The sequence below is a fragment of the Platalea leucorodia genome (assembly GCF_965183815.1).
Source record: "Platalea leucorodia genome assembly, chromosome: 1".
Classification (NCBI taxonomy): domain Eukaryota; kingdom Metazoa; phylum Chordata; class Aves; order Pelecaniformes; family Threskiornithidae; genus Platalea; species Platalea leucorodia.
The window spans coordinates 145890721-145903380 of NC_138823.1; the positions used below are offsets into that span (position 1 = coordinate 145890721).

General features: G+C 38.7%; 1 protein-coding gene across 2 annotated transcripts in view; it reads right to left on the bottom strand.

The window, feature by feature from the left end:
• Nucleotides 1–12660, bottom strand: part of RSU1 (Ras suppressor protein 1) — a 109837-nt gene that overhangs the window by 77072 nt on the left and 20105 nt on the right. For both annotated transcript variants that reach the window (XM_082310574.1, XM_082310573.1), the window contains 4 exons: nt 6153–6273; nt 2402–2520; nt 794–876; nt 409–523 (listed from right to left, as the gene is read on the bottom strand). In XM_082310574.1, the coding sequence (XP_082166700.1) occupies nt 409–523; nt 794–876; nt 2402–2520; nt 6153–6273 (438 nt within the window). The remainder of the gene's footprint in view (nt 1–408; nt 524–793; nt 877–2401; nt 2521–6152; nt 6274–12660) is intronic.

A 12660-nucleotide genomic window follows, 5' to 3' on the forward strand; every position in this document is an offset into this window, starting at 1 on the left:
GCCACTTATACTGCTGTCATTTTCGCTTAATATAATTTTGGCTGATCCAAATAGTGTTCTCAAAACGCAGCCAGAGACAAGAATAGCTTTGCAGACCCAATATTTATGGTATGTTATGTAAAGCAAGATGCCATATACAAATTAGCAGTTAGGTGTACTAATACACAAGGAAAACGTAACATGTAAAAAAACCTAAGAAATCCAGACACACATCATCTTCTGGCCCCTCCTGCATATCCAGTAGGAGTGAAAAAGTGTGTGTCTCTCAGGGGAAAGTAAATATTAGCAGCAATGACAACTTAAGCATAATCATTTCCTAGAGATTAACAGCTGGTTTAATTTCAGAGGAAACACAGTGCATCACTGTCGTTATTATTCAAATAAATAAATGATCATCCATAATCTTACCTAGTTCTGGGGGCAGCACAGTAAGACGATTTCCCTGGATATGAAGTTCCTTAAGCTGAGTGAGCTCACCAATTTCTTTAGGCAGTGATATCAGGTCATTGTCTCTAAGACTCAGCTAAGAGTGAATATAAAGTAGTCAGAACAATTTTCGGTTACCATAAAGCAGCCTAAAACAGAACTCTACTCCCCCTGCCCCCATCTTTCTCCTAAAAACTCAATTCTTCCAATTTATTTACAAGTGTCTGCTGGTAAACAAGAAACAGTTCCAGGTGTAGTGGTCTATTCCTGCAAACATACCCTACTACTCCTCAAATTGACTAGATTCTATTCCTACAAGCGTTGCAAAAGTGAATTGATTTTCCAAGAATTTAGATAAATTACTTACTATCTGCAACTTTGTGAGCTTCCCAATATCTGGCGGCAGGATTTCAAAATCGTTGTCACTTAGATAGAGTGCACGCAGAGTGGCTGCAAATTAAATAGCAATATATAAACAGGGTGGCATATAACCCCACCATTTGAGGTCTAATCAATAAAAGGGAGTCAGGTTTGATTAATAACCCTGACTTGGTGAAAAGCCTTTGACATACCCAGGGCTCACAATAATAACAAGCAGGTTAAACTTAGATTTACTGGCTTATTGTATTGTTGGTGAGTTCAGGAAAACATCTATATTCAAAAGGACGGGCACAATTAACAATTTCTGCAATAGTAGACTCTGGCAGGTTCTGGCACATAGTCTCAATGCTCAGCTGTCAGAATACAATAATTACTCTTTATTACCCCCAATTCTTATTCATTACATCAATTTGCATCCTAAACAAACATTAAAAAAATCATCTGAGTTTTTTGGACACATACACTTCTATGTTAAGCTCTATAGAAAGCACAGCCTAAAACTGGGAAAGAGACCTTAAAAGAGAGCAAGACAGAAGACTCAAATTGTATAATTTGTAATTTCCATGCTTAGTCTCTACAAAATTCACAGAAAAAGAGATGACCCAGCACAACCATGTAGCTTTCTATTATTGAACGAGCATACAGGACAGTTTGAAAAAACAGAACAAAAAAAATAACAGGGAGACTCACAAAGAACTGTTGGGTGCAGCGGGAAGGAAGGTGGTCAGGTCAGCAAAACCTCTCCTCTCCATCAGAGAGGAGATCCCATTTCTTTTACGTAGTTTATTCCTCCTCCTCTTTTCATTTCATTACATGTGACCATTTTTAATAATGCTGACTTAATTTTCCTCTGACAGGTTACAATCACGAAATCTCTCAGACAGCGGTACTCTTTCCTTTCCCCTCACGTGCCACTTTTGCTGCTACATGCACTGATCCTGAAGTCACTTCAGCATTGTACACTGAAAAGATCAGTAAAGTAGCAGAATCACTGAAATCCAGAAAGTGCCAGAATTCAGGTTGCTTAGGCAACCATAATGCAGCCCCTTTGCACATATGCATTACAATACCTTTATTTTAACTCTCTGAGAGTATATTTTCTTACCATGTGCAAAGGTCAGCTTAGCTCTACCATTCCTGTGCCAAGCTTTGTAATCTTAGCATATTTTTTAACATACTGGTCACTTCAACATCCACAAGCTGTTAAAACTATTTCAGTAATGAACTATCGGGAACACAATTGTTTCCAGAGTCAACACACCACTGTTGCCTTGTGAAAGAGTTTACTTTCCCCTGAGGCTTGCAAGCTTCTATGGAGTTTTAACTGAGTATGGGACCCAAGGAAATATTACTCAGAAGAAAGCTAATATACGATTACTAACCAAGTCTTCTTGTGTCCAATGGTGTCAGGTGACTGTATATCAGTGATAAATATTGCTGAGCTATGTAGAAATATTCAAGAGATATTCAAAGAAAAACATAAATATCAGAAAAAAATTCTGTTGGAGTTTGGTCTCCATCAAATAAATTTCAACTGCAGAAAGCACAGCACCATATCATGAAGATTTGTAGAGTTTTTAGAAAAGTTTCTTACTCAGATAGAAGAAGTTTCCCGGTAGAGAATTTTCATTTAAGTTGTTGTAAGTCAAGTCAAGAACCTCCAGAGCTGGTAAAGAGCCAAATCCCCTTGGCAAGGTGTTTAACCTGTTCATGCTGTAGGTGAAGAGGAAAAAACAGAACATGGCTTCAGTATTCACATCATCTGGTAGGAATAATACAGGCAACAAGAGTTTCATTTCTAAAAAACGTGATCTACACCAAAATTCCCTTTTGTTTTATTTTGAAAAGGGCTTGATGCTACAAGATACTGAGCAAGCCTTTTGTGGCGCAGACCTTTTTCAGCTCTTACTCTCATAAATATGCCCAAAACTTATGCACTCGCAAGGCATCCTGTCCGTTATGTCCATCAACAGCCACACCTGAAAGACAAAGTAAAAGGGAAAGAGGTGCCACAGTGCTATGTTCATCTTAAAGCCTGCCACTGAGCAAGCTGCTCCATGGTAGGTGACCTATCTTCCAGCTAAACTACAAATTGCCCCTTTGCACAGCATCTTTATCTGCCATTCCCCCATACCAGATTGTTCTTCACCACAGTACCAAATACAACAAGGAGTACCTCGACTGCACAGTATTTATGTTCATTGATAATTGCTGCTCAAACCCCTTCTTAAGAACAGCAAATTTGTGTCACTAGATAACTATTGATGCACATGGAGCATGAGGTAAATAAAATGTCAGCCCTCTGATTGATGAGGCTTAGTCTAAATATAGCTCGTTCAGCCAGTCTTAGAGGGTTTAGAATACCAGTTCCTACTGGCAGAAGCCAGAAGAAGATGGGGAAAGCTAACAGGAGAAAAAGGTTTCTCTGATAACCTGGAGCAGACAAGCTACAGAAAACACAGTAACATTTCTCTGACCTCAGAGGGCTTGAATGGGGGGATCCAGCTAATCGCTAGAGCAGCAGCGACAACAAAGGCAAGGAGCTGGAGACGATATTCATAGCACCTCACTGTTCGTGTACAAGCTAGAGCTCTGGCTGCTTACCACAGGAACAGAGAAGAACTACCAGCCCGTTACTTATACTGTCCCTAGTGTACATACACCAAACATACAGCTTGTCTGCATGGATTTTGCTTCATTTGTCACCCGGGTTTGAAAGTGGAACAGCGAAGACAGTCATCTTCAGGAAGAACATGTACAGGTAGATATTGTGAAGAACTGGATTTTATTCTTACGATGGGAAACAGTCATGACCTTTCACGTTATCTCTAAACGTATTCTTAATTTGACTCTCCTTTTGACACAAAAGTGGTAAGCAGCAATAGCTACAACTGAAGTCAAGAGAAGATATAATGTGAATTTATGAAGAGTGATGTAATGCTAAAATCCATGAAAACTCAAGTCAAAGTATTAACAAAGTTGGGTACCCAAAAATAACGACTTTTGGCTCTATTCTCCAGGGCCTTCCCTCCCCCTCTCATGCAACGTTTGTCAAACACTGTGCTATACTTTGTGATAAATACTATGAAAGACATCTATAGGACACTTAAAAAGCCCATCTTCTAAAAGTCCTTTGGATGCTGAATTAAACACAAGAGCAGCTGCACCTCCACACTAAGCCTGATGACTACACATAAAATATTTCTTTTACAGACTCTCAGTTACTAATCTCACTTTTCCTCTCCCACTTTTGCATGAACCAGACCCACCAGAACACGAACCTTTGGAGATCAGCTCTCTGTAGCTAAATTCTGAATAATATCTTCCTCCTCCTCATCCCCGATGAGAAGTCCTACCACAGACATGCACCTATAGTATTACTGTCACAGTAGTAGCTATTAAAATACAGACAGGCATTCTTCACTATTGCTACTGCAGACTTGTCACTGCTTTTAAAACTGTTCTTAATACCAAATAGGACTAAAGAAAGCAGCTTCTTTTTCACTAGTAAAAATAGTAAGTGTCCCTGATGGCCTTCCCTTTTATAAGCAAGGAACGGGCAGAGAAAGTGTTCTCCCTATTGACAACAGGCAGAATGGTATCTGTTCTTTGAAAAAGAACCAGCTGAAAGTCCCTGCCCAACATTATTCAGCCCTGCAAAAGTACAAACATTGAGCTTGTGCCACAGAAACCGTGCCACACCTGCCTTCCAAATGTCTTTTTTTTTTTTTTAAGCTTTCAGTGCAGCAGTACACCTTCTCTCTCCCACCCCACTACTTGATCATTCAGCACCGAAATCATCTATGCTCTTATTCAGGCTTCCCCTCTCCCCCAGAGGATTGTTTTGATGCCCTGCGTGTGCACATGCACTGCAGATGACAAGAGGGTTTCTAGGTTCCCAGCCCCAAACTATCAGACCAGAGCAGTTTCCCCTTCACTGATTCCAAGGACTCCTGAAGCAGAACCCATTTTGCAGAACTAAGCCTGTGTCTGGAAGAATATGGGTAAGGAAGGGATTAAGAAGGAAGAGCATTTAATCTACAAGACCTTGGACCACATGACACACAAAGGTGGCAACTCTGGTTCCAGACCTAAACATATTCTGGTCTTAACCCCAAGTGGCCTTTCGTACTACATTAATAGAAAAAATGTGGTCAAGTCCAGTGCTTGAACTACAGAAACACTTGTGACTGCTTCAATCTGTGGAAAGAGCCCAACTTCTTCCTCCCTCTATACACTGCAACACTTCTATATGCCATTCCAAAATATGGATTTTAACTCCCAAGGCATATAAAATGCTGCTTTTCAGAACAAATATTAATTCATGATCAAATCCAGGTTCAAACAGGTTTTAGTGCATGCTAGAGATCTAAAGTGACTAAATAAAGACCAGAGAAGGCAGATCATCATGAAGACATTTATTGGCATTCCAACAGTTCAGGATGCAAGTCAATTATCAGCACTTTACAAAAGTATCTAAAGCAGGATACACAGAGCCTAGCCAAAATCATTTGATATTTAAAATAGCTAAAAAATCCTCTGTTTAAGGTGTTTAGAAGTTTGAATTTATAAAATAGAAGCACTCCTTCTATGAGAAGCCTATAAAGCTAACGCTCGCCCCTACTAGTGCTTTCCTAAGTAGTTACACTTTAATATGTCCAGTTAGTTTTGAGAAGGTTCTGTGCTTCACATTTATTTTCTTAGTAATTCAAGAGAGCCTTCTGGAACTGTAGTTATTATAAGGTATCACCAACTGTACTGGAATATGGTATCTGAACACCTAACAGGAATGCCTCTGGCTCAAATTCAGTCAATACTAGCTCTTTGAATTAAATGCACATCACATTTAAAGATTTGCTGCTTCTTTTACAGGTTTAACAGAAATTGAAATTTCTTTAATCCTAAATTTGGGACTTTGGAATTAAAGTCCTAAATTAACATGGAAAAATCAGTATTTGGTTGGTTTTTTTTTTAATTTTGTTTTTTTTTTTAACAATGCAGAACAGAAAATACAGCCTGGCTCTTACACAGCAACCACGGAATTAAAAGACAGTTGCTAGGGAAGTAAAATTCAATAATTGTTAAGTTTGACTTCAGTATTAGATGAGTGTGAGTTTCTGTTGCCCTTAAATAGTTATCAGTGTATGACAGTAAGTGCCTGATCATTTACGTATCTGATTATTCAGGACACTAGCTAAACACTCTTAAGCCATAATTGCCAAGTTGTCATCACAAGCACTTTCAAAAAGAAACTTCAATAGCAAAAAATAAGAAATTCCAGTTTCAGTTGCACCAATGTTTGACAGCACCTCTATTACAGCAAATTTTTGCATTGAGATACGCACCCAAGATTCAGGTGTTTGAGCTTCTGAAGGCTGCTAATCTGTGTAGGCAGCTCCTCAATCTGGTTGTTGAAAAAGTTGAGCACTTCTATGTTTCTCAGGTCTGCGATGTTTGCTGGCACAGCTGCGGAAAAGTTTTCACAGTGAGAGACTGCAATTAGAGCAAGCTACCTCGACTATAGATGCTCTACCAGCATCTGTCTTTTGCTGTGTTTGTACAGTGGCTGATAGTAGAAACAGCATCTAATAGCTATCGCAATAAAAGCAAAGTTTATATCAAAAAACTCTCCTATCTGGAATCTGTTCTCATTGCTGAGAGCAGTCACTTTGTACTCTTCAGAAAATTACTACCAGTATTGTAAGATATTTTCGTTAACATAGACCACTGCAGAGAGAATGCTCTCATAGACTAACAGAGAGAAGCAGGGCTTCCTCTGTGTTCATGTAGCACACACAGGTCTCAAAAGACCAGAGCTTAAGAGACTCAGACCATGTCATTCTTTCAGTTGAAAAAACAAAAAGGATGATACAAGTAGTTACACCAAGATAACCGTTTTGTTAAGGGCCTTGAATAAAAAACATGAAATAATTCATTTTTAGCAATGGCCCACTCTGCTTACTGCTTAAGTAATCTAGTATCCAAGTTCTTGTCCATTTAATATTCAACAAAATTTACAAAAATTTAAGTTCAGCCCTAAAAGATGAACTGTTCAGCCAAGCTCATTTTCAGCTACCTCCCATGAATGAGTAACTGATCAATACACATAGATGGTTACATTGGATTAGCAACAAATCAATACCTGGTTACTATCTAGGCACATCAAAAATACGGCAGAAGCACAATATGAATATGCCTGTGCAGATGAGGTTAAAAAGCTATTCACATTGGCATCTTTTCTCCCTTAAACTTAGTGAGATTTAAGCAGGCAGCTGAGGTTTACATAAAAGGAGGTTGGCAAATCACCTGCACTGAAGCTTGCACCTGTGTTCAGTATTCACCTTGGTTCAGTCTCAACTTTTACTGCATCAGGAACCCATAGAGTGCACATCTAAATAATCAGAAGTTTTTATGAGGCCATGATTTTCTTTTATTTGTTGGCATGAGGCAATCTCAGTCTTAAAATGGAGTCAATAATGTTTACAAAGCAGATCATTACAGTATGTCATATTTACTAGATTATAAGCCTAATTACATTGTGAACAATAACGGGATCCCTAACAAACACTCTAATTACACTACATAAATATTACTGTTGAGGGTCATATTCATTGCAGGAGATTTTTAGCAGACTTTTTTTATAAAGTCATTAAGGCAAATCTGAACATTAAAAAGCCTTCTCTTTGTGGTATTTTCCAACTGGTCCATGCACATCTGTCACTCAATGGCAAGAGTTATGTGCCTTCAGAAAGTAAAGGGTAATGTACTACTACTGTTTTAAATTACTCACTAACAGAAGTTAACTGAGGATTTTAATTGACATAATTCAGCTGTTTCCAGCCTCAATATTTCACCAGAACAGTAATTACCAGTATTAAAATGTTTTCCTTTCAGAAATTAGACTTTATAATTTGACTTTGATGAGATGCAATGGACTGGCAAACCATGTTTCTGCCTTCTCAAGCATATACTATGTTTATGCAAGACAAGGAATCAGAAGTACTAGCAAATACAGCTTTTAGTTTAGTCAAAGCCTAAACAACACAGAGACCAAATACAATTCTCCTGAAGTGACACTGTTGATGGAATTAATAAAAATCTGGTATGAAGGTTTTGGCCTTTTTGACAGTGTCAGAGATTACACTCTCCTGTAAAAAAAAAAAAAAAGGTGCAACTTAACATCACAAGTTATGCTGAATGTAATGCAGGGCTCTGTTGTAGGAACACTGAAACAGGAGCGTGACATTCAGGAGGCCAGACTTACCAAACCTACAGTCAGCTTGGCTGCCTGTGTGGCAATTCTTTATTTCAATTACTCAGGCTGAACACCATCACAAGATGATAAAGAAATTAAGAAGCTATTATCCAAGATACTGAAAGTTCTCAAAGGCAACTAAAAAAAAGTACATCTTACACCAAGGACAATACTACCACTGCAAAGATAGGAAGCCCATGAAACTTTTTTGATCTTGCTGTGAGGCCGGCCCACAGAAACTGTCAGACTACAGAGACAATTTGTTAGTGCTACCCTCATGCAGGGAAAGCCAGCAATAATACCTGACTTGAGTTTCAGTTGAATCAGTGTTGGTTAACAGGCACCTTACATTTAGTCAGTCCTATTCACAGTGGATTTAGTTACCTAACGACCTCTTGCATCATGGAGTAGCAACAAAGCTGTTCTGCATCTGTGAAGAGACCACAAGAAGGGGACAAGTACCCTCCAAGCACCCTGACAGCGTCCAAACAATAACTGACATCAAAGCACAAAGCTGGACCCAGTTACTGAGCTACCTTGAATAGGTGATGCTGATTTAGTGGATGTGTCCTTTCAAATACCTGTCCAAACCAGCTTGTTTCCCATTTAAGAATAAATGAATTCTTAAGCCTGTACCTCACTTCTGACTTAAGCTAGGAAACTGTGGAGGGATGAAGGAAGAAGGTGGACAGCTAATTAAAAAAAAAAAAAGGCAAACAAAAAAACCAACAAAACAATCAAAAAAACCACCATGAAACTACCTAGAAAAAGGTGACACCTAGACATCAAAATAGGAAGAAAATGGCTTCCAGAAATTTGTTCATGAAGATTACACTTGCACTGAAGATCACAGCATCAAAGGGAAGCCTAGTTTCAGTGGGTTACTACACAGTTGAAGTTCTCAAATTCTTGCAAACACAGGGCAAAAACTCAACTTCCATTGACTTGTTTATCAGAGGTTTTTAATTTGGTTTTCTTTTGTCAGGGCACGGGTGTGAATAAGTGTCCCTAGTGAGCAATAGGAGCTGTGTCCTTGCACGCTGTCCACTAAGTTTCTGATATATCTGTATAATTCCCACATACTGTATTTCATGTTGTGAATCACACTTAGGATACTTTATATCATTATTTTCTTCAAGCCATATTAAAAGCTGCTTGGGTAAGCAGGCTGAGATGAGAAAAAGGCTAAAAATTTAGCAAAGGATTTGGATTAAATACTTTGTGTTTCACCCTGTTAAAATAAAAAGCTTCAATCCACAATTGGGTTTTTCGGTTTGGATGGAGGGGCTGGAGGTATTTTCTGAGAAGGAAAAACAGATGAGTAGCTTGTGCTAGTAGCACAGGCTTGTGGTAGGGGAGACAGCACTCTTTCCTGTAACAGCTTATATTCTGCTTCAGCAATTCAGTTTCATTTGTAATATGAATGAATGCTGTCTTGGATTCAAAGAAAAACAGAGGACTAAAATTAACTCCTGTACTGGTCTCGTAGCTAAACTGCACAGGTTCAGTACCCTCAGGTCTAAAGATGAGCAGTGGTCAAGCAAGGTTGACTACGCATATAATGTTCTCTGTTCCGGACTTTACATGACCAAGTGCATCCCAACTACCATCCCACTGTTATGTTGCAAAATTCTTCCCAGATATATAGCAGACTGCCAAATACCAATAAATTCATGTTCTGGCAATATCGAATTCCACTCGAGTCACCTTCGCATGATGAGCAGTGAGAGTGAACTGTCAGCATCCCGGTTCCATTCACCCACATATTTACAGTACGATCCACAGTGTCTTAACAACTCTTCTAAGACCATCTGCTGCCCAGTGTCATTAACAACTAAACTCCCCCTCAGCAAATGCTAGTAAAATTTGGCAGCCCAATGCCTTTGCATTCTCCTGTGAAGCTTCAGTCACATCATGAAGCCCCATTCATATTAAGCCTCACTTCACAAGACCAGAAACGGCTTTCTTCCCCTTGTTCAATACTGGAAATTGCAAACAGTGATTCACTATGACAGCTATAGACTTCACCTTTATTTCAAGAGCTTGGTTGATAGCGAAAGAGAGGGTCTACAGGCTGCACACCAAGGAATAAGAGGACTTTGTTCATGCTCCTGGCAATAAGGATTGGCAACTTGTTATACTTCAAAGCTTTTAAAAACAAATATGCCCGTTTTTGCCCTGAAGTTAGTGGCAATTCTTTAGGAACTAAAATATATTCCCGTCAGAGCAGCCTTTCACTCAAGGCAAGTTATTAAATTTTATTCGTACATAAGCAGCAGCTCTTCAAAAGTTCTGATATGATTTCCAAAACATACACAAGAAGGGTTAAACGCTACTATTCATGGCCTATATATAACTGGATCTGGCCCTTAGTTCTCTCTCCACATCAAGAGCCAGAGGCCAACAAGAGACATCTATCGTTACTAGAGGTCTGATGTTGCCCTCTGTTGGAGAACAGATACTGGGTTAGATGGACCTTTTATCCGAAACAGCTATCATGCAGAGAAACATGCTAAGAACATTTATATCAGTTAAAGCAGCTTGGAGTTACAAATGTCTCAGATGTCAGCCTTTCTCATGAAGCAGGAAGTCGAGTGGTTCTCATACCGCTACTTAGCACTGACACCTAGATCCAGCTCCATTTGTACACCCAACCTCTGACGAGGGAGGAAGGACACAGAAAACAGAAGAGGAGAAAAGGAAGTGCATTTTTTCCCCCCCTCCAGTTCCACTCTGCCATGCTTTAGTCATTCATCTAGGTTTCAATACAATTCCTCTCGTGGTGGCAGGGCCCTTCATACAGCTGAGAATGCCCAGGCTTTGGTGTCTATTTCTGCAAATGATCTCCAGGATTATTTCTCTTGAAGCTTCTGTGGAGCACTGCAAAACAACAGGAATCCTCACAACTTTAAAAGTAAACAAACTCAGGTGTATGCAAGATTAAGTCTTCATTTGCTTTTCATCTAAAAGATAAAATCTAGTCTGGTTTTTCATATTTAGTAGATAATGACATTAAATCAAACATTTCTAAAGACACTCAATAAAAAAAAGACCCATATAAAAATTTCCTTTACAAGTTAAAACTAATATAAAAAACATTTTAGACAAGGAAGCTCAGATGAAAACTATGACAGGAGTCAATAAACCACCCAACTGGACAAGTGAAATGATTTTGTAAGTCTCCATGAGAGGAACACAGGGTATGTAAACTGAGATAAACATTTCAATTCATGTATACCTTAACACTGAATGTTCAAAATAAACATTGTCCCACTGCTGCTTGGAAAACCGTATCTATAACACCTGCCTATTCATAAAGTTGTGCACAAGTAAGCTTACAATCTCCTCAATAAATACAATTCAAAGGCTACAGAAAACCTCCCATTAAATTCAATGGGTTTTGAATCAGACATCAAGTGAAATAGGAATTTTAATTATTTAAAACATGATTAGTTTCTTTGGCATTCATATCTTTAGAAACTTTAAGCTGCAGAATCTCTGTTTTTTTCAGAATGTTTCTTTGGTTAACGAAGGAATTTTGCAGCACCTAGAAACATGACGTTCAATAGTACTCTAAACCTTTACAGGTTCTGAGGAAATATTTATCCAGAAGAGCTATTAAAATAGCACTACTTGTCAGAGAAGAGATTTAGAAGACTCTGACAGTTTCTCATTAAACTGTTCCACTTAAAACCTGGTCGAGTCATACAGAGTAAAGAGAACGCAGTACAGACTTTTGAGAGTGCTATCAGTCCATTGTAGATACCAGGTAAGGTTTTCTTGCCAAGAGCAAGAACCTACTTCTTAAGCCTAAAGTAAAACCTGCGGGCTATACAATATAATAAACGCAGTTCTGCAGACTGTTGCTAATCCAGTTAGCGTCAACAGGAACTTTTCATGAGTAAGGATCCCTTAGAATAAAGGTCATAAAGACATGAAATGTTACTCACATTTCATGGGGGAGGAAGAATTTAGAATACTAAATATATAATGCATTCTGTGCATCCAATATAACTGTAGTCGTAGAACTAGAGTCATGTTTAGATTAATTTGACAAGGGTTCTGTTATACTGAGAGAGAAGCAATCAGCTTCACCAAAGAGGAATTAGCAGAGGGAGAACACAACAGTTTTCATTTTAAATATTCATAGGCATGCTGATATCATACTTGGCAGTGAAGTGGAGAGAATCTTTATCCCAAGTGAAGCATACAGTACTTAATTTACACATTATGTAGTTCAAGTTTCCCCTTTTGCCCTCTCTCCGCTCTCTTCCAAAGATGGATACCAACCTTCCTCATACTGAAAACATTAAAACCAAACTTGTCTCCTTAATCTTCAGCTCTTTCCAGAAACCAGTAGTTCGTTTTTGCAATTATCCTCAGAAGCACTGCAGTTATGAAAATGTTCTGATGAACATGTTTAAATTATACTACAGCTCACTGATGTGCTACTGTGCTAACAAAACAATTTATCAATAAACAGTTTTAATTTAGAAGACAGAGTCTAAGGAGAAGTGCCGTGAGCACAAGAAAGGCTGAGGAAGAGACTGGGAATCAAGTGACACCTAGTGAAGACAAAGGACAAATCTGTTCTTCGC